The sequence below is a fragment of the Pipistrellus kuhlii genome, unplaced genomic scaffold (assembly GCF_014108245.1).
Source record: "Pipistrellus kuhlii isolate mPipKuh1 unplaced genomic scaffold, mPipKuh1.p scaffold_m20_p_37, whole genome shotgun sequence".
NCBI lineage: Eukaryota > Metazoa > Chordata > Mammalia > Chiroptera > Vespertilionidae > Pipistrellus > Pipistrellus kuhlii.
In genome coordinates this window covers 4826175-4851955 of record NW_023425537.1, presented here as the reverse complement: position 1 = coordinate 4851955, position 25781 = coordinate 4826175, and the positions used below count along the sequence as shown (strand labels likewise).

At 58.7% G+C, this 25781-nt stretch overlaps 1 protein-coding gene and 2 long non-coding RNA genes across 4 annotated transcripts in view; 2 read left to right on the top strand and 1 right to left on the bottom strand.

The window, feature by feature from the left end:
• LASP1 (LIM and SH3 protein 1) overlaps positions 1 to 21155 on the top strand; it is a 35080-nt gene extending 13925 nt beyond the window's left edge. Inside the window, exons 3-7 of one of the 2 annotated variants that reach the window (XM_036407943.2) lie at positions 3400 to 3484; positions 9206 to 9313; positions 16229 to 16373; positions 16704 to 16807; positions 18301 to 21155. In XM_036407943.2, coding sequence (XP_036263836.1) covers positions 3400 to 3484; positions 9206 to 9313; positions 16229 to 16373; positions 16704 to 16807; positions 18301 to 18474 — 616 coding nt within the window. In that variant the 3' untranslated portion in view covers positions 18475 to 21155. The remainder of the gene's footprint in view (positions 1 to 3399; positions 3485 to 9205; positions 9314 to 16228; positions 16374 to 16703; positions 16808 to 18300) is intronic. The other variant, XM_036407944.2, reaches the window with a different exon arrangement.
• Positions 115 to 19096, bottom strand: LOC118702197. Its single transcript, XR_004982663.2, has 3 exons — positions 18995 to 19096; positions 7988 to 8002; positions 115 to 130 (listed from the first exon to the last, which is right to left on the bottom strand). It is a non-coding gene; the product is annotated as an uncharacterized LOC118702197 (long non-coding RNA).
• A 2300-nt stretch (positions 21156 to 23455) lies between the features above and the next one.
• Positions 23456 to 25695, top strand: LOC118702198. The gene is made up of 2 exons (XR_004982664.2): positions 23456 to 24352; positions 24892 to 25695. It is a non-coding gene; the product is annotated as an uncharacterized LOC118702198 (long non-coding RNA).
• Positions 25696 to 25781: the final 86 nt, after the last annotated feature.

Below are 25781 nucleotides of genomic sequence, written 5' to 3'. Positions count from 1 at the left end.
TCCCCTCCCCTCCCCTCCCCTCCCCTCCCCTCCCCTCCCCTCCCCTCCCCTCCCCTCCCCCGGCCACAGGAAGCCGAGACCACGTCTGTCTAGGCTGGATACCCCTTCCCCTCCCCTCCCCTGGGGTTAACTCCTGGCTTTGGGAGGTCTGACATCTGGGGGTCATATGACTCCAAAGAGGGAATGAAACACCCGCCACCCCCACCCCCACCCACAGGTTTTTGCAGCATGGCGGGTGTGTGTGTGTGTGTGTGTGTGTGTGTGTGTGTGTGCCCTGAGCCCTGGGGGAGTGCAGGGTAGGAGGTGTGAGTGTGGCCTCAGTGCGTCCTGTCCCGGGTGGACCTGCTGGCCCCCGTGTCCAGGAGACGGGGTCAGGCTCCTCCATTCGTTTATGGAGGGTGGGGTGCATGTCAGGTGCGTGTCAGGTACATGGGTCTAGCTGTCCGTGGGCCCCTGGAGCCCGCACTCCGCTCTAACCGTGCACACGCGGCAAACGGGAAACCCCGGGTTTGCAGACGGCCCCGTGCACACGTGTTTGCCTTTGGCTGCTCGCTCCCCTTCCCACCAAACGCTGCCCAGCATCGTCTGGGGTTAACCCTCTACTTGGCGGGCCAGCGCCCCCCTGGGGTCTCCCTGGCTCATTGCTTTAGGATAGGGGTGTCGAACTCAATCAGAGAAGGGGCCAAAATCTAAAATCCAGCCTAAATCGCGGGCCGAATGGTTTACTGAACAGTCATAAACTGTCATTGTGATGGAAACGCAGCGGAGTGCAGTGATGACAGTGCGGTGCGGGCCACATTGCAAGGCCTGGCGGGACGGATTTGGCCTCCGGGCCTTGTGTTTGACACATGTGCTTTAGGACCTCCCGGCCCCCCCCCCCCCCCCCCCCGCCTTCGCTGTGGCTCTTCCCTGCTGGGAGGGTCATCTCTGAACACCCCCCCGGGACCTCTGGGCCGGCCGGTTCTGCTGGAGAGCTGACGGCCCCTCCTGCCGTCCTCTGCCGAGCCTCTGGGCACAGTCCCCGGGGCCCTCCCTCCCCCGGGAGCCGCGCAGGAATTTTGATGGCGTCCTCGGCTGTGGGTGGCCCTGGCTTCGTGGCACTGGGCCAAGCCCGGCGACTGGACCCACAGCCGCGGCCCCACATTCGTCCGCAGGCCGTGCCAGCTGCAGGCACCTGTGTTTACCCTCCGTCTCCTCGCTTTCCTCCCTCCACCGGGGCAGCTGCGGCCGGGCTGACCGGGAGGCGGGAGCCGGGCTGGACAGGGAGGCCTGGGGCTGGGGCACGGCTAGAACCACGTAGGTCCACGGTGGTGAAACAGGGACTTGCCAGTCCCCCCGCGAGCCGGTGGCAGGGCCAGCGCCCGGCACGGTGCCCCTCCCCTCCGCCCCCTCCAAGCTCCAGGGAAGCCCCGTGTTCGCCGTGGCTCTGGTTCAGGGAGGGGCGGCGGCTGGAGAGCTGCGAGTTTGGTGAGGACACAGGGCTGGAGGGTGCTCAGGCCCAGCTCTAGGGCGTGCCAGCCTAGGGGGTGGAACAGGCCTGCCAGGGGGCCATCCTCTTCCCGGGGACAGACAGCGGGGGATCCGGGACCTGCCTGCCGGGTGGCACAGCTGTGCCACCGGGGCTGAAACGGCCCCATCTCAGCTTCTGCTGGGAGAAGCCACCGCATTCCCTGACGTGCTGGGGCCCCTGCGGATCCCCACCGGCTTCACATTTCAGCGCTTCACACACACCCCCCGGCCCGGACTGCCTCCCCTCCGCTGGTGCGCTGGGACTTTGTGAGGCCCCAGTGGCCCCTTGAGCATGGCTCTTCCTCAAAATACCAGGGCCTGGGAGAGTCTATTAAAAAAAAATTTATATATATATATATATATATATATATATATATATATGTGTGTGTGTGTGTGTGTGTGTATACAATTGATTTTTTTTACAGAGAGGAAGGGAGAGGGATAGAGACTTAGGAACATCGATGAGAGAGAAACATCGATCCGCTGCCTCCTGCTCACCCCCCACTAGGGATGTGCCCGAAACCAAGGTACATGCCCTTGACCGGAACCAAACCTGGGACCCTTCAGTCCGCAGGCTGAAGCTCTATCTGCTGAGCCAAACCAGTTTCGGCTGGGTGAGTCTATTTTGAAGAAGTGGCGTCAGAAGAAGTTTAAGTTTAAACAATTTAAATTTCTCTCAAAAGAAATCTCCATGGTTGTCCTGTTGATATTTGGCTCTGCGGACTCGTGCGTTTGCCCTGGGAGATGTAGGAGACCCGAGTTCAGTTTCAGTGCTTGCTGTGGTGTTGGTTTACTCAACAAGTATTTGTTGGGGACCAGGTACTATTCTAGGAGCTTGGGGCCGTCAATGACCAAAAGAGATAAAAAACCACCCCTCACCTCACAGAGGAGTGGTGGAGGGAGGAGACAATAGCAGATGTGAAAGGAAGTTCATTATCATCACCTCAGTGCCCTGTGTCCCCGGGAGAGGAGGGGCTGGGCCGGTGGTCCGAGAGGCCCCTGCAGACTGGCTGCCAGGGCTTTCCCGGCTCCCGCCCCCTCCGCCTGCCCTCTTTCTGGGGGTCGAGCCTCCGGTCTGCCTGGTGCCTGGAGAGCAGAGGGTTTGACTCTGCTGGGTCCAGGGCAGAGTGTCCGGGTGCCCATTGGGAGCCCAGCCTTGTGCCTTGTGCTACATTCTCCAACCTCTCTGAGCCTCCGTGAGGGGGACAGCGGGTGCGTGTGGGAATTGGGTGAACGGAGGCACGCATGCCTCTAGCACAGGCGAACATGGGCCGTGGTGGCAGTGTTACCTGCCACCCGAGGGTGGCCTCCTTTCTGGCATCAGGCTGACCTCTCACCTGTGCTCCCTTAAGTTGGCCCTTGTTGGCCACTCTGGATGTGTGCACCCTCTTTCTCTCCCTGCCTCCTCCTCCTCCTCCAGGAAGCCCCCCTGGATATGCACGTCCCTTTCCCCTTCATTTCTGGCTCCGTACCCCTCCTGACCTTCCTCTCCTTCGTTGGCCTCCATTTCTGGCTTTAGCTGAGAGCTTCGTCCTGACCCCATCCTTATCTTCGCCCCGTGCTGGCCCAGCGCCCGTGACGTCCCTGGTTGGTAGACTCCTAAGGCATGGGTTATCCCCAAACAAGGGTGATCTGGAACCCTCGGTGCCCCTGTGGCCTCCCTTTGGCTCAGAACCGTTCTGCACGGCCTGCCGGCCGCTCGAGCCCGTTGTGTCTCCCAGGTCCGCGCAGGCTGAGTCTGAGCGGCCGGCCTCCCTCTGCGCGGCCGGCGGACACTGGGCCCGCCCGGGGGCAGAGGCCGGGGCCCGGAGAGAGTCGGGGCCGTGAGAAGCCCAGAGGCTCCCGCCCTTCCCCCAGAGTGACCTCCGCTTGTTCCTTCCTGTCCTGCAGACACTACCCCAAGCAGTCCTTCACCATGGTGGCCGACACCCCTGAGAACCTCCGCCTCAAGCAACAGAGCGAGCTCCAGAGTCAGGTGAGGGCCGGGCGGGGCCGGGCGGGGCCTGGGGGAGGGGGGAGAGCGGGGGGGGGGGGGGGGGGGAGGGGGCGGCTGTCACAACCCCCGCGTTTGGCAAGGGCCCCTTCCCCGCCGGTTACTCAGGAGGCCCAGGAGCTGAGACGCTGGCCCCGCCTGTCTCCCTGCCCCCAGCGCTGCACCCAGTTACTTCACATTTCCTGGCTGATCAAAGGAGGGGGGAGAGCCTGCCCCCCTCACCTAACGTGGGTTATTGGGGTGTCGGTGTGATTCTTTCTGCTCTGGGGAATTTCACGTGGGGTCCCCGAGGCCCCCCTCCTCTAGGCAGCTGCTCCCTCTTCCTCCTCCCCACTCACCCCCACCCACAAAGGGGGAGCACACCTCCCTGGGCTGGTGCTGGCCTGAGAGGACACAGCCCAGCCTCTGCACCATGTCCCGAGGATCCTCTCTCAGCATTCGTGTTTCCGTCTCTCCCTCTCCCTTCCTGTCTGAAATCAGTAAAAATATACTAAAAAGAAAGAGAGAGAGAGAGAGAGAGAGAGAGAGAGAGAGAGAGAGAGAGAGAGGGGGGCAGCCAGAACCCTGAGGAACCCGGGGGAAGACGTGTGGGGCCCGGGGGCGGGGAGAGGCGCCGGCCGGAGGTGTGTGTGTGTGTGTGTGTGTCTGTGTGTGTGTGTGTGTCTGTGTGTGAGTGTGTGAGTGTGTGAGTGTGTGAGTGTGTCTGTGTGTGTGTGTCTGTGTGTGTGTGAGTGTGTCTATGTGTGTGTCTGTGTGTGTGTGTCTGTGTGTCTGTGTGTGTGAGTGTGTCTGTGTCTGTGTGTGTGTGTGTGTGTGTGTCTGTCTGTGTGTGTGTGAGTGTGTCTGTGTGTGTGTCTGTCTGTGTGTGTGAGTGTGTCTGTGTGTGTGTGTGTCTGTATGTGTGTGTGTCTGTGTGTGTCTGTGTGTGTGCACACTCAGGCGGAGGCAGGGGAGACACACACCTCCACACTCTCAGGAGGAGGAATTCACACCGCACTCGTTCCCCAGCCTTTGTTGGTCTCACAGAAAGCTTGGCTACAGAGCTTTTTTTTTTCTGTCCCTGGAATCCAATCCCCAAGGGGAACCCCGTGCTCCCCAGAGGCCCTCCTGAGTCATCTGGGCTCCGGGCCTCCTGACTCTCGGGCAGGCTGGGGCAATCATGAGAACCGCCCTCACTCTGCGGTGGGTCCTGCCAGAGAGCCAGGCCCTGACCTCCTCTGATCCTCACCACCAGCTGGTGGAGGGACTCCTGCCGTCCCCATTGTACAGATGGGAACACCGAGGTCTGGAGAGGCCGTGCTACTTGCCCAGACTCAGATTTCAAGCCCTTTGCGCAGGGCAGCTCCGTAGCTGCTGTGGCCCCCAGCCCCGTGCTCTCAGCCCGCAGGACACGCCAGAAGGGCCTGGGGGCTTGTTAGATGCACCCAAGGGGCTGGATGGGGCCAGGAATCTGTGTTTTGGCTGCTCTGGTGCTTCAGGTGAGAGCTTTTGGTCTCACAGACAGTTTGAGAGGCTTAGAGCTGGGCTGGGGACCAGGTGGAGCCGAGGGACCTGAGCTCACCCTCTCTCTGCTGTGCCGGGCGGGCGGGCGGGAGCCCTGGGCATTGGGGGCACAGCTCTAAGCTATAGTTGGGCTCCTGAGGGGCTGGGGCTGGGGCTGGGGAGGCAGAGGGTGGAGAAAGGCCCCGCCCTCTTTGCAGGCCCCTCCCCTTCCCCCAGCTGTGCGGTGGGAGCTGGTTGCTGCCTCCCCTCTTTTGTTTTTTTCTTTCCTGGTAAAATGGGGACAGCAAACCCCAGTTGCCTGCATGTCGGGGCTGGGCCCGCTGCTCTGAGGCTGGAAGGGCTGAGCTGGCCTGGCGGGGGTGTGACAGGCCTGGTTCCTGTGGCCGCGGTGGGGGCAGGGCCTGCGCTGGCCGCCTGCGTCTGGCGGGAAGGGAAGTGGGAGCCTCTGCCCCACCCCGCGGGGCATCAGCCGGGCTCTCTCCGGGCCCCTTCCTGGGTTGGCATCTGAGTGTCTCGGTCCTCCCCTGGCTCCGGGAAGCTGCCTGTGCTATTTCGACTCTGTTTTCCCGTCTCCAGATCGGCTCCCCAGATGGCTCTTTGGGTGCCTGGGACACCTGGAGCCTTCCCTCGGGGGGAGGAGCCACAGAGCCGGCCGGAAATGGCCCTCTGGGTGGTCCAGGCAGGCTGGGCGGAGGCAGGAGCTGGCAGCTCTCCCACCACCCACCCCAGGCTGAAGGGAGGCAGCATCTTTGGGGTGCGGCTGAGCTGGGGGTGTCCGTGTGGCCCCCTGAGCCCAGGCAGAAGTGCAAAGAGGTCTCTCATTTCCCCCTCACCGTCATACCTCCAGGGTGCAGTACAGCCTGGGACTGGCCCGGGGGGACAGGAGCGCCCAGGCCCGCCCTGGAGCAGGGTCCCTACTCCCTTCTTTTGGATCTAGTGGCCTCACATAGCATATCTGTGTCCTGAGCCGATGGCCAGAGGTGAAATCCCGGATGGAGGTCCCTCTAGTAGCTACTGTGACCCTGGGCAAGTAAAGACTTCCAGCCTGAGTGCCTCATCTGTAAAATGGGGGTCAGGGGTCTCTCTCCAGAGGTTGCTGTGAGGATGCTGGTCTACAGCAGGCATCTGGAACAGTTTCTGGTATGCAGTCAGCGCTCGGTAGCTGTTTGCATCCCTATTGTCCTGGTGGGGAGAGGGAATGGAACTCGGGCGTGATGCGTCCGAGGCACAGACAGTGACCTGCTCACCGCCCCCAGCACCGACCTTTCTCACCAGGTCTCCCCCCCTTCGGTGTGTGTCCGATCTCAAACCTGACTTTTTATTTTTTAATATATTGTATTGATTTTTCACAGAGAGGAAGGGAGAGGGAGAGAGAGCTAGAAACATCAATGAGAGAGATACATCGATCAGCTGCCTCCTGCCCTCCCCTCACCGGGAATGCGCCCGCAACCGAGGCACATGCCCTTGACTGGAATCGAACCTGGGACCCTTCAGTCCCCAGGCCGACACTCTATCCACTGAGCCACACCGGTGTCAGCACTAACTCACCTCTGGGGAGGGACTGACTTGCCCAGGGACACGTAGCAGAGGGGTGCTGAGCCCGGCCCTGCCTTTTCTCGGCGTGGACGCCCTCTCTGCCCCGGTGCCAGCAGTCAGTGAGTTACCCCTCCCCGCAGGGAGGGCAGGCAGCTCCGGGCCTGGGAACTCTCTGATGTCACCACAGTGTCGCCACGGCAATGTCTCCCCCGGATGAGGGGCCTGGACCTGGCCCTGCCCGGCCTGGCCAGGAAGTAGAGGAAGGAGTGGGGAACGGGCTTTGACAAAGCGCTTTCACAACCGCCCTTATCGGCGTGTGGCGGCCCGCCGCGCCTCCGCCGTGCGTTGGCGGCTGTGGAGCAACTGTCTGCCATCTGCACCCCAGATCGGCGGGCGGTGCTGTTGTCCCCTTTCACAGATTTGTAAACCGAGGCCCAGAAGGTTACGACACTTGCCCAAGGCCACTTGGCAGATGGAGACGGAGCCTGTGCTGGTTCTGGCTCCCTCTGGCACTTTGCCTGGGGGGTAGGAACTCCCCCTCCCCCGCCCCCCGACTCCCCAGGATTCCTAGGAAAACCCTTTTACAGGCGGGGAAACCAAAGCCAGAGGCCTTGCATGTGGGGCTTCTGTATCCAGAGCTGCATTGTCTGGCTCTCAGTGCCTTACCCGCCCTGCTGCCGCCTTCTCAGCGGGTTCCCCTCCCCACCCCCACTCAGAGGCGCCATGCTGGCCCGGATCTTCCCGGTGGGCCGCGGCTGGCAGCTCTGGGCCCGTGGGCTGGGCTGGTACCTTTGTCATTGCTCATTGCTCTGCCCCTGCCTTTGTTTTCGGTCTGGATGGAAACAAAGGGATTTCTGGGATCTTTTGGGAAGAAGCCCGTGGACGGATGAGCTGGGTCGCCAGGGGGCAAACCAGGACGCCTGACCTGGGATGGGGGCCTGACCTGGGATGGGGGGCGGCAGGATGCAGAGGAACTGACTGGTGTGGCCGTGGCTGCAAACGTGTGTGGTCGGCTGGGTCCTAGTGCAGCTCGGCTCGGTGGCCGGATGATCCCATGCCTGGGAGCTGCCTGGGCTGGTCACCCTGGAAACGGCCGGGTCCTGGGCCCCGTGTCCTGGGCTGACCTTCCAGGACAGGGCAGCCCCAGGGGAGGAAGTCTGGGCAGCTGGTGGGGTTCGGAGCAGCTGGACGCCGAGGAGCAGTGCTCGGCGGGCGCCCTGGGCATTGCCAGCCTCCGTCCTGCTCTTCAGAGCCCCCAGGGGAGGACACGGACGCCTGGTTATTATTTTAATGCCGTGGGCGTCTGGGAAGTCCTCTCTGCCGTCTGACCTGAGTCCCTCTCTCGGGGGTCCGTGGGATTCTCAGAAGAGGGGGGAGTGGTGGGTGGTGGGGCTCTTCCCCAGAGCCTGGCGCCCTGTGGTGAGGTGCTGTCTGTCCCCCGACAACTCCGTCCTCCCCTTCCTCCCCTGCAGCGCTGACCTCAGGGCCCGGCTCCCGGGAGCCGCCAGAGCCTCTCAAAGGCTCATTGATGAGCCTTCCGGGTGGCTGTCTCCCTGCCCTCCTTTCCGGGCACCGACTCTGCCCCTTGGCACAGCCCTCACTTCATGGGTCACTCAGACACTCCCCGGGCTCTCGGCCGGCAGGGCATGTCCTGGCGAGGGCGAGGGCGAGGGCGAGGGCCGGGGCCGGGGCCGGCCGGGGGCTCCGGGAGGAGCCTTCTTCCATAGCCCTCTGGCAGGATGGGCGGGCGGCCACCGGTCAGGCGTCAGGCGGATGAGGCTTTGTTTGCATTTGGGTGGCTCTGGCCTTCTGCTGCTGAGCTGTGTGACTTTGGGCATGGAGTGTGTGTCCCTGTGGCTCAGCTTCCTTACTTAAAACGGAGCTAATGGCCCTGGCCAGTGTTCTCAGTGGTTAGAACATCACCCATGCACTTTTTTTTTTTTTTTAATAAATATAATATATTGATTTTTTACAGAGAGGAAGGGAGAGAGATACAGAGCTAGAAACGTCAATGAGAGAGAAACATCGACCAGCTGCCTCTTGCACACCCCCTACCGGGGATGTGCCCACAACCAATGTACATGCCCTTGACCGGAATCAAACCTGGGTCCTTTCAGTCTGCAGACCGACGCTCTACCACTGAGCCAAACCGGTTTTGGCTCGCCCATGCACTTTAGCATGGATTGGTGGTTTGATTCCTGGTCGAGGACATGTAGCTGGGTACTGCAAACCACCACCTGGAACACATGCCTCTCACATCAGTGTTTCTCTCTCCTTCCCTCCCTCCCATTCCTTCTCTCCCTTTGCTCTCTAAAAGTCAATGGAAAAAAAATATCCTCGGGTGAGGATTAACAACAACAACAAAAATGGAGCTAATAATAGTATATGGTGAGATTTAAGTGAGGCAGTTTGTGGAAGGCACTCGGCACTCAGAATGCACTGAATATGTATTGACGGATTATCGTTCTTATTTTAACATTTTTTTAGTTAAGACTCTGCTTTGAGTTGGGAAGTGGGGGTGGATGTCACTCCAGGGGGGTTCTGGTCCGGATCTCCCTCCGAGCTGGTTGCCAGCTCAGGTGGCCACAGGCTGGCCCCTTTCTGCCCCCACCCCCACCCCCGACCCCGAACTTGACTCGAGCCCCTCTCCCGTCTGGCCTGCAGGTGCGCTACAAGGAGGAGTTCGAGAAGAACAAGGGCAAGGGCTTCAGCGTGGTGGCCGACACCCCGGAGCTCCAGCGGATCAAGAAGACCCAGGACCAGATCAGTAACGTAAGCCCCTGCCCCTGCCCCGCGGGGCACACCGCCCGCCGCCCCTCCCCGGCCGTGTCCGCTCCCGGCGGGCCCTTGGGCGGGCCTGCTGGTGGCTGCTGGACCAGAGGGAGAAGAAGGGGAGGGTTTGGGGTACAGAGACCTTTTCTCTGTGTCCCCCGGACTCCCTCTGCCCACAGAGCAGACATGGACTATCCTTGGAGGCCTATGTTTAGCTCAGTCACGCCCTCTCTGTGGGTTTTTCCTGGCCGGTGGGTGTTAGGGTCCAGAGTGGCTGCTTTGTCTGAGCACAAAGGTCAGGACTTCAGAGCAGGGTGGCAGGGCGGGGAGGGGCCGGCCTCCTGTCTGCCTTTGGGTGCTGACATTGCAGTCATTTCCGCCCGCCCTCCGCTTCCTCCCCCTCCGTGGCTTGCTCTTCCTTCCTGTGTAAAAACCCCAGCCAGCGGCCTGCTGGCCCTGCACCCCGGCCCGGCCCGGCCCTCCTGGGCCCAGGACGGTCAGCAGTCTGTGCTGTGGCCGGGCGGGGAGTGGAGAGGGGGCGGAGGATGGCCGGGCCCCTGGGGCCTGTGGCCAGGGGCCAGGCCTTCGCTTCCCGCGTGGCTGAGCCGTAGACCTGCAGCCCGTGCGGCTTAGGGCTGCGGGGAGGCCGTCTCGGGGGCTTCGGGCACTGGGGTTGGGACGTCCTGTGCAGGGGCGTTGGGGCACAGAGCTGCAGGAAGTGCCGGTCCGCTGGGCCAGGCGATCCTACACATGGAGGACTGGGCAGGTGGCTGTCTGCCTGTCTGGAGCGGGCAGGGGTCGGCGGGCTGCCCGTGTCCCTCTGGGCTGAGGGGCTGGCGGTGGAGGCAGGGGAGGACCTGGGTGTCAGGCGGCCCAGCCGGCACCCAGCCCCTGGCTCCATCCCTGTCAGGACGCGCTCAGAGCTCGGCTGGGCTCCGGCAGGGGCTCAGGTGGCTTCCAGGAGCCGGGCCCGCGCCTCGAGGAACAGTCGTACCCATGACCCCGGCTTGCAAACTCCGACTGCAAACTACGCCTGGAACACATCTCACAGCGCGACCCCTTCCCCAAACCGGCCTGCTTGTTTACTTAGAGGGAAAGCAGAATCGAAACGTTCATGAGAGAGTCCTCCCTGCGGGAGGGCACTCCGGTATTTTCTGTTGTATTTTGTAAAGATGCCAGTGGCAGGCTTCACTGAATGGGCTCGGCACTAGGCGCACTAGGTCGCTGACCTGCCTCGGAAATGGGAGGCTTGGGAGGAAGGCGTGCCCCCCGGGGCCCGGAGCCCATGTCTGCCCCCAGAAAAGCTGTCTCAGGTGCTTCTTCCTCGTTAGGGCCGGGCCAGAGGTAAAGAAGAGGGAAAGAGCGCACCAGGGGAGAGCTGGAGGGAGGTGTGAGGGGGGAAATAACGGGGAAGAGAAGAGCAGGGATGGCTCACAAAGCTGGGATTTTTTTTTTTTAATGATAAATTTTATCTTATATGTTCTTTTCTTTTAACATATATTTTTATTGATTTTTGAGAGGAAGTTAGAAGGAGAGAGGCTCATTGATTGATTGGCTGCCTCCTGCACGCCCATCGTTTGGGGATGGAGCCCGCGACCGGGCTTGTGCCCTGAATGGGAATCGAACCCTGAACTCCTGGTTCATAGGTTGACGCTCAATGACTGAGCCATGCCGCCGGGCAAAGCTGAAATCTTAACTTTTTTTTTTTCCTTTTTAATGTATCTTTATGGATTTCAGAGAAGAAGGGAGAGGGAAAGAGTTAGAAACTTTGGTGATGAGAGAGAATCTGGTTGGCTGCCTCCTGTGTGTCCCCTACTGGGGATCAAGCCCACAACCCAGGCATGTGCCCTTGGGACCAGCTGGGGCTGGAATCTTGACTCTGGCTTTTCATTGTGAAGACTCTAGTCTCCTGCCTATAACCCTAATCTCCGAATACCTCCTTCACTCATTGCTTTTAGCCTGTGGGTTTGAGCCAGGTGTGTGTGTGTGTGTGTGTGTGTGTGTGTGGTGGTGGGGTGGGTGATGACAAGCAAGCCCAGTCATTTCTGCCTCCCTTTCTGGAAGGCTTCCAGAATATTCCACATCCAGACTATGGTAGCCGCTCTTCTTCCCTCCCCCACTCACCAGTTACCGGAGGTGTTACTGCCCCCGGAGTCCTGGTAATAGAACTCACTGCGGCCAGGACATCCACACCTAAGCAGATAGTGATCTTATCATTAACCACGGGCTGCAATTAGCTGATTGTCCCCTGCTCTGAGGGGAGGTGAAGTGAGCCTGACCTGGTTCTGCCTTTGCAGCGTTAGCAGCCGCGTGTGAGCTGTGGCCACAGAGCTGGAAGGCTTGGTGTTGGTGAATGCAATTAGACCACATGTGTCAAACACAAGGCCCGGGGCCAAATCCGTCCCGCCAGGCCTTGCAATGTGGCCCGCACCGCGCTGTCACCACTGCACTCCGCTGCGTTTCCATCACAATGACAGTTTATGACTGTTCAGTAAACCATTCGGCCCGCGATTTAGGCTGGATTTTAGATTTTGGCCCCTTCTCTGATTGAGTTCGACACCCCTAAATTAGAGTCTGTCAAACGTGGCCTCCCACCAACCAACCGTTCTAGAATCACCTGGGAAGGTTTATTGAAAATGCAGCTCACAGCCCTCCTCCTCAGTCTGCCTGAATCAGCCTCTAGGGGTGGGACCCAGGGACCAGCGTTTAAGAAAGTCCTTCCTGGAGGATTTATTTTTTCCCCCCATTGATTTTTGGAGAGGGAGAGAGAGAGGGGGGGAAACATGTTGAGTGAAAGAGACACATCGAATGGTTGTCTCCCAAACACCCCAACACATCGTGAGCCTCCGCCAGGGAGCGGCATTGGCGGGGAATTGAGGATCTGATGTTAGGGCCGGATTCTGACTCACCCACCGTTGAACCATCTCTTGAGCCTTGGCTTCCTCGGCTGTAAAGTGGGGATGATAAAACACATTTTTTCTTGGACTGGCTGAGAAAAGAGGGCGAATAAAGCATCTAAGGACACAAACTAGGCCCTCAACCAACGGGAGGTGCTGCAAAAATAGGCCCTGACTGGTGAGTGGATTGTTCCGTTCCGAGCCCGATGCTCCCTGGCTGCCGCGACGCAGAGTCATGTGAGGGCAACGTGTGGAGTCAGACCTTCGGTTTCCCCGCAATCGGGAGAGCAGGGGGCTCGGGGAAACCCCAAACATCACCCAGCAGAGAAAGTGTCTTTTCTTGAGTTTTGGGACGGACCCTCCATCAGTCATCCTGCCGGCCTGGCTCACGGGCCTGGTCAGTGGGCCCGGGCCCTCCACCCACGTTCCTTTGGATGCCGTGGGCACAGTCAGAGCCTGGAGTCTTTCCACGGGGCCCTGGGCGGCTCTTAAACTGGGGCTCTGCTGGTGTTCCTGGACTCAAGGGGTTTCCATTTGGGGCTCTGAGAAGATCACATTTGCTGAGCTTGGAGCAGCATCGGCCAGGCCCTGGGTGTCTGGAAAATGTCTCCCTTTCGGATGTGCAAGCACCTTTCGTCTGCCTATTTGGTTCTCATACCATTAGGTCGGTCAGCAAAATGGCGCGCTCCGTCTCCTCCTTTGCTGGGGAGGGGAGAGGAGGCTGGGAGCACTGGCCTGACTGTTACCCAGGGGGCCAGGCACAGGGCAGCGGCCTCGCTCTTCTCACCCGCCCCTCCTCCGTGCCGCCTCTCCCGAGTTCGCCTGCCTGGTGCTCTCCTCTCCTCCCCCTCAGACTCGGCCTATTCTTTTTTTTAATTTTTATTTTTATTTATTTTTATTTTTAAAAATATATATATTTTATTGATTTTTTACAGAGAGGAAGGGAGAGAGATAGAGAGCTAGAAACGTCGATGAGAGAGAAAGACCGACCAGCTGCCTCTTGCACACCCCCAGGCGGGGATGTGCCCGCAACCAACGTACATGCCCCTGACCGGAATCGAACCTGGGACCTTTCAGTCCGCAGACCGACGCTCTACCACTGAGCCAAACCGGTTTGGGCTTTTTATTTTTATTTAAAAAAATATATATGTTTTATTGATTTTTTTACAGAGAGGAAGTGAGAGAGATAGAGTAAGAAACAACAATGAGAGAGCCATCGATCAGCTGCCTCTTGCACACCCCCTACCAAGGATGTGCCCGCAACCAAGGTACATGCCCTTGACCAGAATCGAACCTGGCATCCTTGAGTCCACATGCCAACACTCTATGCACTGAGCCAAACCGGTTAGGGCCACTCGGCCTATTTTACCATTTGGGTGGGGGTCCTTGCTGGGGCAGGAAGAGGAGGGGGTTGGCTCTGACCCAAACCCCTAAGAGAGGCTCTCTCTGCCTTCAGACTGGACCCATCCTGAGCTTTGATGGTGCCAGCTGGTCCTTGTAGCCCAGGCTGCAGCGAGAAACCATCATTGGAGCCAGCAGGAGGATATAGGTGTGCCCAATGGGCCACACCCTAGAACCTTTAGCCCATACTTTCCGTGTTTGTAAAATGATTAGCCCAGTCACTAATGCATTAGCCCCGCCCAGCCTCGGGCTAACTCCTGCCCTGTGGGAGTGGGTGCCCGAGGGGACTCGGGGAGCTGGACAGCTCGTCAGGCCTTGGCCAGGGGGTCAAGGGCACAGGATCACAGGGCAGGCTTTGCCCCCCTCCTTGCCCATTCCTCTGGCACCCCATTTCCTTGTCTTTTAAAAAAAAAATTTTTTAATTGATTTCAGAGAGGAAGGGCAAGGGAGAGAGAGAAACATTAATGATGAGAGAGAATCTTTGATCGGCTGCCTCCTGCAAGCCCCTCACTGGTGGTCAAGCCCCCAACCCAGGGATGTGCCCTGACGGAATCGAACCCACGATCTCCTGGTTATTCGGTTGAGGCTCAAATCACTGAGAGGGAATCACAGGGCAGGATCCGGCAGGATCCACTGGGAGGATCACAGGGCAGGATCCGGGTGGACAGGAAGTGAGAACCAGCTTCTGGGCAAATGGTCTGAGGCCCGGAGAGAATGCAGGGCCTGGGCCTGTCTGGGATGGGACCAGCTTTTCTCAGCGCCCTGCTTTCTGAGCGTCCTTGGGGGTAAGGGGGGCTGGTCTGTGTCTCTCTGTCCCACTTCCTCCCCCACACCCAGGCCAGCCCAGCACTCAGACCGTGGGCCTTAGCACCCTCCTAGTCGCTGTCCTCCCCACACGTTTCCTCTCCGACAAGCTCACACCCGGGGGCTGCCCGTGGGTGTGGGCAGCGTGCCCGAGAGCCCAGGGAGAAAACCCTCTTGCTCTTTCTCATCTCACACCTGGTTTTATTCTTATTTTTCTGTGTACGTTTTATATTCTACTTTACATATCTGTAAACGGATACTTGTATTTAATTTTTTAAAAATATATTTTATTGATTTTTCACAGAGGAAGAGAGAGATATAGAGAGTTAGAAACACAGATGAGAGAGAATCATCGATCAGCTGCCTCTTGTACAACCCCTACTGGGGATGTGCCCGCAACCAAGGTACATGCCCTTGCCCAGAATCGAACCCGGGACCTTTCAGTCCGCAGGCCGACGCTCTATCCACTGAGCCAAACGGGTCCTGGCTACTTGTATTTAATTTATAAAAGATGTAATTTGGGAGGAATGTGCTAAAACCTTTTACATGTTTCAGCCCAAGGATTTGGGCAAGCGGGGTCAGCAGGCTTCTCCCATCCAGGGCCAGAGGGCAAAGACGCGGCTCTGTAGGCCATTTGCTTCTGCCCAGCTGCTCTGCTCTGCAGCGACAGCGCGAAAGCCGCCACGGATAACAGGGAAACGAGTGGGCGTGGCTGTCAATAAAACTTTATTCCTGGGCACTGAGATTTGCATGCCATAGGAAGTTCATGCATCCCCCAACATTAAAAAAGAAATGAAGTAAATGATTCTTCGCTCATGGACCTTGCACTAAGCCTGCTTCAGGCTCACCTGGGAGCTTTTAAAAATGCACAGTCCAGCCCTAGACACTTTGGCTCAGTGCATAGAGCATCGGCCTGTGGACTGAGGGGTCCTGGGTTCGATTCTGGTCAAGGGCATATGCTCCCGTGGCGGGCTGGATCTCCCAGGAGGGGGCGTGCAGGAGGCAGCTGATCAATGATTCCCTATCATCATTGATGTTTCTGTCTCCCTTTACCTTCCTCTCTGAGATCAATAAAAATTGTTTTTTGGGTTGTTTTTTTTAAGGCCTAGCCCAGAACCCCAGCCCTGGTTTAGCAGGTTCTGTGGGAGACCTGGAGCCTGCGCTCTGGCCAGCGGCACCGCGGGAGGGCGCGGATCTCGGCGGGTTCTGTTCAGCCCGCTCTTGTCTCCCCCCCGGCTGGGGTCCTCAGCAGAGCGCCGGCCTCCACTGCTCAGGCCTGTCAGAGGCAGAGCCACCGCTGACGGAGGACACAGGCTCTGGGGCCTGTGTGCTCTTGGACAGCTCTTTGCTGGACAGCGCCTCTGTTTCCTTGTCTGTTAAAGGGGGGCTGTGCTGTGCCCCCTCGGAGGTGCTGACAGGTCAGACGAGCTGTGACATGGAGCCCGCAGCCCAGTGCCTGGCACCGAGTAGGTCCTCAGGAAACAGAGTCGCTGCTCTTGCTGCTCTGGGCCAGCAGGGGGCGCCAGCCCCCGCCGCAGGCACCGTTCACGTTTGTCTGGTGCTTTCGTGTGCGTGGCCCTTGCCGTCGTCATCTCGTGGCACCTCCCGCTCACCCGGGGAGACGCCGCTGTCCCTTTGGAAACAGGCCCGGCAAGGCCCTGTAGCACATCCCAGGGCACAGCCGTGCACCCTCGAGAGAGCCTGGCTCTCTCCGCCGGGAGCCCTCGCGTCTCAGCCCGGGACCTTGGTGGCCATGGGAGGGAGCTCAGGTTGGCGTCTGTGGTCCTTTACCCGGAGCTTTCTGCCCTTGCAGATAAAGTACCACGAGGAGTTCGAGAAGAGCCGCATGGGCCCCAGTGGGGGTGAGGGCCTGGAGCCCGAGCGCCGAGACTCCCAGGACTCCGGCCACCGGAGACCCCAGGAGCAGCAGCCTCACCACATCCCGACCGGCGCCCCCGGTGAGCACGGAGCCTGAGGCCGGGCCGGCTGCCGGGTGGGAGAAGCCTCAGTCACACACGCGCGCGCACACACACACACACACACACACACACGTCAGGTCTCATGCCCACAGAGGGCATGAGCTGGGCACAGGGCCTCTGCTGGGCCCGGGGAGAGGAGGCGGAGGTGCCCCCTTGCTGTAGAATACTGGATACGGGTGGGCACTCGGACATCGCCTCTGAGAAGTGGGCCTTGAGCGGGACTGTGGGCTTCTGGGAGGGAGGAGGGAGGCCCTGGGAGGGCCGGGTTTGTCAGGACAGGCTCTGAGCCCCGCCTCCTCCCTCTCCCAGTTTACCAGCAGCCCCCGCAGCAGCAGGTGGCCCCGTCCTACGGCGGCTACAAGGAGCCTGCAGCCCCGGTGTCCACACAGCGCAGCGCCCCAGGCGGGGGCGGGGTGAGTCTCGGGGCCCAGGTGGGCGGTGGGAGGTGGGCGGTGGGCGGTGGTGAGGCCTGGGGCAGCCGGCGTGGGTGGGCCTGGAGAGATGGGCGGGCTTAGGGAAGAACCGAGGTCACAGATTCTTCTTAGAGACCCTGCCCGGCAGGCCTGGCTGCTCCTGGCCTCTGACCCCAGTTTCTACATCACCTGCAGGCGGTAGGGATCTCGGCCTCTGGGGCAGAGGGTGAGTGTGGGATCCGGGCAGAACCCTGGGCTGGGCTAGGGGCCCAGCCAGACCCGTCGCCCAGGTTCTCTTACTCCGGCCGCCTGGGAGCTCAGGAGGCAGCTTTGTGCTCGGGGCCACCCAGACCTGGTGCCTGGTCCCTGCTCTCCAGGGGGGACCCCCTGCTCTTCATGTCTCAGGCTGCTCCTTCCTCGGAGGGGTCCTCCCAGACATTAAAAGGGGGACCCAGAGTCAAGTCCCCATCCACTGACATGTGCCTCGAAATCACGTGAGATCCAGACACGGTCCCTCTTAGCCCCCGACTGGGCTAGCTCCCGGTCCGGCCAGTCCCACCCTTGTCAAGCCAGCTGGGCAGAGGTGTAGCCTCAGGTCCCTGCTGATTGCCCGCTAAGGCTGCTTAAGGAGACTTGGCCTCAGCTGTGGGTGCAGCCATCTTTGTGATGGATGATGGTCCATTAGCATATCCCCTCTTTATTAGATAGGATTGTGACTCTTTTTAATTCTCATCTGAAGCTATGTTGTTATTGATTTTAGAGAGAGGAAGGGAGAGGGAGAGAGAAGCACGTTGTGAGAGAGAACCATCAGTTGGCCGCCTCCTGCAACCTAGGTCTGTGCCCTGACCAGGAATCGAACCTGTGACCTTCCGGGGCTTGGGGCACCGCTCTAACCGAGTTACACCAGCCAGGGCGTGCCTGCCTTTTAGTAGATGCCAAATAGACTGGACACTCTCAGAGGTGACAGTGAGAAAATGCAAGGCAGAGCCCAGGCCTTCCCGTCTCTGGCTCCCGGGTCCCTGCTCACCCAGGCTCCACGCCGGGGTCCCAGGCCGGCAGGGAGGGAGGCCGGGTCCGGGCTGACTGTGCGCCCCGGGCTGACTGCGCGCCCCGGGCTGACTGTGCCCCCCCGGGCTGACTGTGCTCCCCGGGCTGACTGTGCTCCCCGGGCTGACTGTGCCCCCCCCCCCGGGCTGACTGTGCTCCCCGGGCTGACTGTGCCCCCCGGGCTGACTGTGCCCCGGGCTGACTGTGCGCCCCGGGCTGACTGCGCGCCCCGGGCTGACGGCGCGCCCCGGGCTGACGGCGCGCCCCGGGCTGACGGCGCGCCCCCGGGCTGACGGCGCGCCCCCGGGCTGACGGCGCGCCCCCGGGCTGACGGCGCGCCCCCGGGCTGACTGCGCGCCCCCGGGCTGACTGCGCGCCCCCGGGCTGACTGCGCGCCCCCGGGCTGACTGCGCGCCCCCGGGCTGACTGTGCCCCTGTCCCCGCAGAAGCGGTACCGCGCCGTCTACGACTACAGCGCCGCGGACGAGGACGAGGTCTCCTTCCAGGACGGTGACACCATCGTCAACGTGCAGCAGATCGACGACGGCTGGATGTACGGGACCGTGGAGCGCACGGGCGACACGGGGATGCTGCCGGCCAACTACGTGGAGGCCATCTGAGCCCGCTGCCCGCCCCGTCCTTCCGCGCATTCCGCCGCATCGCATCCGCATCGCCCTCAGTGTCTCTGTGTCTTTAGATCTGCGACAGCTCGTTCCTTCCCAACCTCCTCCTGCTTCTTTTGCCACCTGAAGCCTTGTCCTGCCCCTCCCCGGGCTCCTCCCTCGGCAGGTTTTCCCCTAGACCGACCTCTCGCTCTTCCCTCTGGTGGAGCAGGAGCGGACGTTCTACGGGCCCGGCCCCTGGGCTGGGCTGGAAAGGGGGGCCCCTCGGCTCCCAGGCCTCTGCCTGCTCTTTCTCGGCCCCCTCAGGCCCTCCAGCCCCCTCCTCACACACCCGAACATTCCAGGGCTGGGGTGAGCCCCGGCCCCCAGGACTCCGGGGAGGGGCTCCATGGCCGGGAAGAGAGAGGGCTCTGCTTCTCAGAGGTGGGGCTGCTGGCCCTCTGGGGGTCCCCTCCCCTCCCTCTCCTTCCTCAGAGGAGGGGGACGTTCCCGCAGTGGGTCCAGGCACCCCCCACACGTGTTCTCCTCACACTGTGATTTCGCTCTCCCGCCCACGGAGACCCGGTGTGGGCCAGGAGCTCCCGGGGAGGCACGGCTGGGGTCACGTCCTGGCCTTCCTTACTTTTGGGGACCGCTGCAGGAAGAAGGGGACGGGCTGCTCTCTCCGAGCCCCCTTTTCTCTGCACTTCCCCCGACCCCCCACTCCCCAACCCCCAGGACCCTTGGCTCGCCTCCTTGGCTGGAAGCTGAGGTCCTGACAGGTGGGATGAGGAAGCACCCGAGATCCGGGCTGGGTGGGCCACTCCTCCCTGCCCCTCCTGGAAGGGAGCCCCCTCCCCACCCGCCCCCACGTGCACGGGAACCGCGCGAGGCCCCAGGACCCGCTGTGTCTCCAGGACGTGGCGTGTGGGGGAAGGAGTGTGTGTGTCTGCGGAGTGTCAGCGAGTGTGAGCGTGAGCGTGAGCGAAGGGGCAGGGGGTGGCCTGCAGGGGTCTCTGGCTTGTGTGAGGCCGCACAGGACTGTTTCCCCCTCCTATTTTCCTCAGAGCCCACAGTGAGGGGACAGGGGCGGCCCTAGGGGACAGAAGTTCCTCATGCTTCCTTTGGAATGAAAATGCCTCTTCTGTCCCGGAATGGAGGAAGCCCGCCCGCCCGCCCGCCTGCCTCCGTTGCGGTGTGCTGGGCGGAAGGGAGGGAGTGACTGAAGATGGGTGGGCGCTGGCACCGCCTCCTGGGAGGGGGGAGGGAGAAGGCTTCATGCCTCCAGGCATATTCTCTCCCCCATCTCTGTCCTGCGCTGCAGACCAGGGGCCAGAGGCCCCTGTGCTACCCACACGGTGGGTGCCTTACTCTGGGGGCTCTGCCCCCCAGCCTCTCCCCTACTTCCCTAAAGCCCCCCCCCAGAGGTGTTAGGAGAGGGTCCCAGGGCTACAAAACTGGAAGCACAGGCCCCGGGCGAGGAAGGGAAAGATGGTGCTATCTCCAGTCCCTTCTGTCCCTCGCTGGCGGCTGTCACAGCCCTGCCTGGCGTTACTCATCTCTGGGCTTTCTCCCCCGCGTCCACCAGGCCCCATCGGTAACATCTTTGCGTCCTTGTCCCCTGCGTGGTGGCTGCAGGCATGATCGAGTCCTCTGCGTGTGAGTTAAGCTGGGACTATTGGGCCCGGATGAGGGAGCTCAGGAAATGACTGTGGGGGAACAGGTGTGATCTTTCTGGGGGAGGGTGGATGGAGGGTTTCCTACGGGGCGATCTGGGGGTGAGGGAGCAATGTTGGAAACCTGGGGAGAGGCCGGTCCATTCCATTTCCTCTTGATCTCAAAGCACAACATGGATTCTGGGACCAAAGGTCAGAGACACGTCGAGTGGAGGACCCAAGGGGGGCCTGGAGGAGCGAGAAACAGCCTTTTCACGCAGTTTAACTTCCCTTCCAAAACGAGGGGAGCCGGCCACTGGAATCCTGCTGCCTGGCCCGCCGCTCCTCCCATCCTAAAAATAGGGGACCTTTTTTTATACAACCCGCAGAGAGGAGGGGCTGCCGCACTGGTGCTGAGGGACCCAGGGGCTGCTGGGAGTCCTTGTTCCTTTCCAGAACCATCCATCCCCAGAAGAGCACAGAACTCGAGGGCTGGGCTGAGGCCCCGGCCTCCTCTTAACAGTTCATAGAGGTCTTTTAGCCAGTGTCCCAGGAAAAGTCAGAGCTAGGATGTGAATATGGCGTTAGTGGACCAATAATAAATGCGAGAAGCCCAACGGTGAGAAAAGTGAGTTCTCTCAACACCGCTTCCTGTTTTCTTCCTCGTGTCCCTCCAGGGAAAACTATTGCTTAATTTCTGCATTTCCCCCCTTCACGTATGCACTTTGGGGCTTTTTTTTTTTTTTTTTTTTAATAGCTGGAAAAAAAAACAACCGCCTCACAAACCTGTATTTAAAAAGAAACAGAAATGACCGTGTGAGACTTGCCTCTGTCCGAACATTTCATCCATGTGTGTGTGTGTGAAGCCGTCATTCATCTTTTTATATGGGGTGGTCGTCTCTCCCTGGTTTGTCTGGTCCCCTCCCTCGTGGGCTTGTGCTTGGGATCAAATCCTTCTGGCCTGTTATGATTCTGAACGTTTGACTTGGACCACAAGTGAATCCCTCTGGTGACTCGAATAAAACTATAATTTTTACCTGCGGACTTCGCTTCCTCTCTGGCTCTGGCGGCGGCTGTCTGCGTGTGACCATCTGTTTGGGGGCATTGGCCTGGCACCCTCCTGGGAGCCCTGCCACCTGTCCTTCGGGGTGGGGGTGGGGGGAAGAGACCAGTTTGGAAGCAGTCAGCCTGGAGTGGCAATTGGCCTTGGCACCTACACACCCGCCTGCGCCTGGCACTGGAATGACACTCCCACAAACTTCCGAGTTCCCGTGTTCTCTTCCTGTCTGACTTGCTTCACTAGGTACCCGTCTCCCCACTGGGCAGGTGGTGATGGGTCTAACTCAGTGGTCGGCAAACTCATTAGTCAACAGAGCCAACTACCAACAGTACAACGATGGAAATTTCTTTTGAGAGCCACATTTTTTTAACTTAAACTTCTTCAAAACAGACTCGCCCAGGCCGTGGTATTTTGTGGAAGAGCCACACTCAAGGGGCTGCATGTGGCTCTCGAGCCGCAGCTTGCAGACCACGGGTCTTAATTCATCTTTAAACTCCCCGTGTTTGCCCAAGGCCAGGCACAGAGCGGCTCAACAAATGTGTGCCTTAAAGAATGAGCTCAGCTGGGGGCTGTTCTAGCTCTGCCTGCCCTTCACAGGCCCATACCCGAGGGATGAACTGACGGAGCCTGGGACGGAGGGACTGCGGTGGGAGAAGGCAGGTGCAAAGCCGTCCGTTCGCTGGCCTGACAACCCAACGCCCTCGTCACGATGCCTTACACCTGTGATCTTCAACGCACGCTTTTTATTTCATCTTATTAGCCGTGCCCATCTTATAAGAGGGGGTTCACTGAAACCCAGAAAGGCCGTGGTTTGGGGGAAGTCACAGCTGGGCTGGAGGTCTTAGGACCCCGGATGTGATGCTCACAGTCTCCTGCTACCTTGCTAGGGTGGGCTGTGTACCCAAGCCCTTTGCACGTCTCATTTCAGTATCTCCTGAGCTCTGGTCTTCGCTCCAGGGGCCCTGGGTCTAACGCCCCACCAGAAGGCCTCTCTGTCAGGCTAAGGAGGGGCCAGAGGTGGAGAAGGGATCCAGACCCCCCCGTCCAGCTGTTTTGTGGAATCCACCAGTAGCCTCCCGTCCAGCTGTTTTGTGGAGAGGGCATTTCCCACTCGGGCTCAGAGGGAAGGCATTCATTCCCTGGCTGCAGGGTGATGGCGGGGTGGGGAGGAAAAGGGCCTTCTTGAACTGAGCCTGCACTGAGCTTCCTAAGAAAGGGAATGTGACAGATAATCAGGGGAAGGACAGGCCGGGTCAGCAGGGCTGACCGTGTGGGCAGTGTCGGGCGGCAGCTGGTGGGATAATTAAAGATAATACTGACACCTGCTTCTCGGAAGCAGCGGCTGAAGCAGCGGCTGTCTGGTGTTCCCGCTAGAAGGGAATGAGTTGGCAGGTCTTGTCTCCTGTGGGCCTGGCCCCTTTTGTTAGAGTGAGGCAGGCCCCTCGCCCCAGGAGGCTGCTCTCCCCTGAGCGATGAGAGGGGCAGTCCTTCTGCTCGGGAGGGGCACTGTGTGCCCAGGAGGAGTTTCTAGCCCGATTCTAGAAGTGGCCTGAGTTCCCGAGAGACCTAGCGTGAGGAGGGAGGATGCTAATGCTTCACCCACAGGCTCTTCCAAAGAATTTTTTTTTGGGTGGAGCCCTGGACACTAGGCTTCAGAGATGTCACAGGAAAGTTTGGTAATTTAATGGAAAATAAGACAAACAGGCATTAAGAGCAACACAATACATAATACCCACGACCCAGCTTAAACAAATAAAACATCAATTTTCCCCCCTTTCCCTTCAGAAGAAGCCACTTGAATTTGCATTTCTAGGCCCAGGGGGGCCTGAGAACTCCGTGCCTCTCTGGGCGTTAACACCAGGAGGAACGCGGAGGAGGATACAAAAGAACAAGAATGTGGTAATGACCGCAGGGAGACAGGCGGGAGAAGGGGAGAGGCCTCTGGTGCCCGCACTGTAGAGGGAGGGACCTGAGCCCAGGGGCATTTCAGACAGAAGGTGGGCCAGTCTGGGGCGGAGAGCAATGTGGATTCTGGAGTGTGCAAGCCGACTGGTAGTTTTTATTTACTTACTTACTTTATTGATCTTTTACAGAGAGGAAGGGAGAGGGATAGAGGGTTAGAAACATCGCTGAGAGAGAAACATCGATCAGCTGCCTCCCGCACACCTCCTACTGGGGATGTGCCCGCAACCAAGGTACATGCCCTTGACTGGAGTCAAACTCAAGACGCTTGAGTTTGCAGGCTGATATCCACTGAGCCGAAGCGGTTAGGGCTGGTAGTTTTGAATCTTGGTCTCTGCCACTTCCAGTGACACATTGGGCAAATTCCTCACCATCTCTGAGCCTCAGCTATAGGAGACCTGTAGGGAGGGTGAAGTTACACCATCTGGGCAGTATCTGGCACAGGCTAGAAATCCTGTGTCAGCCCCGTCCCAGAGGTGCCAGCTGAGGCTCACATGAGACCTTTCCCCACATCTCTCCATACGGGACCTTTACACCTTGCATACGGCCCACCCCACTCCCAACCATTCTTCTCCTGAGATCGTTTGCTGGGGAGTGGGGGGGTGGTGAGGAGAAAGAGGGAAGAAAGGCAGAACGACTCACTCCTAAGGGATCTGGCTAGAGATCCGCTCTCCTCCTCCAGCCCTGTCATGCAGACTCCACTTAGATACCAAGGGGTGGGATTGGGTTCCTGGGGAGAAATTGAGCCTCCTCAGTGCTGCTTGGTCTCAATCCAGCAGTTCCTGGGTTACCCAATCCCGGGCTTCCTGATTGGTTGGCTGTGGTGTATGGAGGTGGGGTAAAGGAAGCTGCTGATGGACCGGCAGCATCCCGGACTCGGGCCCTGGAAGGGGGAGGGGGAAAACGAGGGCTGAGCCGTGGAGGGAGGAGGGAGCCATTCCTCTCCGCTGACTGCAACCTCGGAGCTCACAGCTCACATTTCCCTGCAATCCAGAGGCCTCCTCTGCCGAGAACTCCATAATGCTGGATATTTTCATCCTGATGTTCTTTGCCATCATAGGCCTGGTCATTCTCTCCTACATCATCTATCTGCTCTAGTGCCTGCAGCTGCGGCGGAGCCCACAGGAGAACCGCTCAGGGAAGAAGGATGAAGCTGGCTAGCCGAGGATCCTGCTTTGCTGACGCACCGGTGGATTTTTGCTTCTGGTCATTATTTCGGGTATTGATTCAAAAACAAAATTAAGAGAGATCTTGTTTTTGAATCCCCCACCCCCCTCCCAGATGCATTGATGTAGTATTTCTCAGACCACTCTGAAAAGAATAAGAAATGCCGACTTTTTTCTTTGTGACCTCATTTAAAACATTAAAAAAAAAAAATGAAAGCCACTAGGTGAAGGATTTTTAGGTAGACTGAGTTGGGAGTGGTGTGCATGGTGGGAGGGACTATAATTTTGTAGCTTTTTCTCTCAAGTTGCTCAAACTCCAAGTTGTCCGTTCTCTTCCGGTAATTAAAGGTTAAAAACACGTCATTCTATGCCAGCAGGGTGGTTTACAATTATGCTTGCACCGTTGCGTTCATGACTCATTCTCACTTGAAGATGAGCTAGGAAATGAGAATTACTGAGGAGTGGGGTTTGGGGGAAAGGAGAGGTGGAACTCCTCTTTCTTTTCTTAGTCCCCAGAGCCTAAGACCAGGGAAGGAACGGAGACCTTTGCCGCCGTTCCCATCTGACCCTGTTGTTTCTGCGTTTCCCACAGTTCCCGGTCTCCGGTCCAGCAAGAGGCCTCTTATCAACAGCGGCTGCCCTGCCGCCCAAACAGATCCCTTCCAGAGCCTTCCGGATATGGTCAAGCAAGGGACTTCTGGAATTCAGAGTCTGAGGCACTCGGCTGGGACATCAGGAATTCACGGGCATGGCTGGCAGGTGTGCGTGCTTTTGAGCTCTAAGCTGAAAACACGGATAGCTGAAATGGAGACTTATTTAAATGACCCTAGAGAGCTTCTCAAAATTCATTTAGATAGGAGAGCCTTTCCTTAGGTGTTTTCTTTCCCTCACACGAAGGTGTTCCTTTGTTAAGCCCAAAACCACATTGTCTCTCTTGACCTAGCCACTTCACCCCTGCTGCTATAGATTGCACAATCTGGGGCTGTGTGATTTCCTTTGACTTAGTCTCTAGCCTGAAGGAACTTGTCATCTGAGCTTTTAAGATTTACTTTCCTCGCTCCCCTAACATTTGCGCTCCCGCTTCTCACTGAAAGAGAGAAACAGTTCTATAGTTCTCATTCTTTGTGCGTGGCTGAGTCATAAATTATTGAAACAAGATGGCTATGCTTGTTATTTGGGAGAAATATCTCTCTTACTGCAAAGTAAATGCTTTTTTAAGTTGTCAAATGTTTCTTTTCTGGAAAAAACCTTTCAACTTATTTTCTGTCCAATTCAGGTTGAAGAAACCATATATTTTGGGGTCCAGAAAAGACTGAAAAATCCATCATAATTGTTTTACATTTGATTTTTTAGCTTAAAAATAAACAAGAAAGATGAACTTAATCGGTTTACCGATACCATTGTGTCCCATTCCCATGTTTTAAAAAGAAATAAAATCGAGGCATTATAATATATTGTCAATTAAAATGAAAAACTTGCATT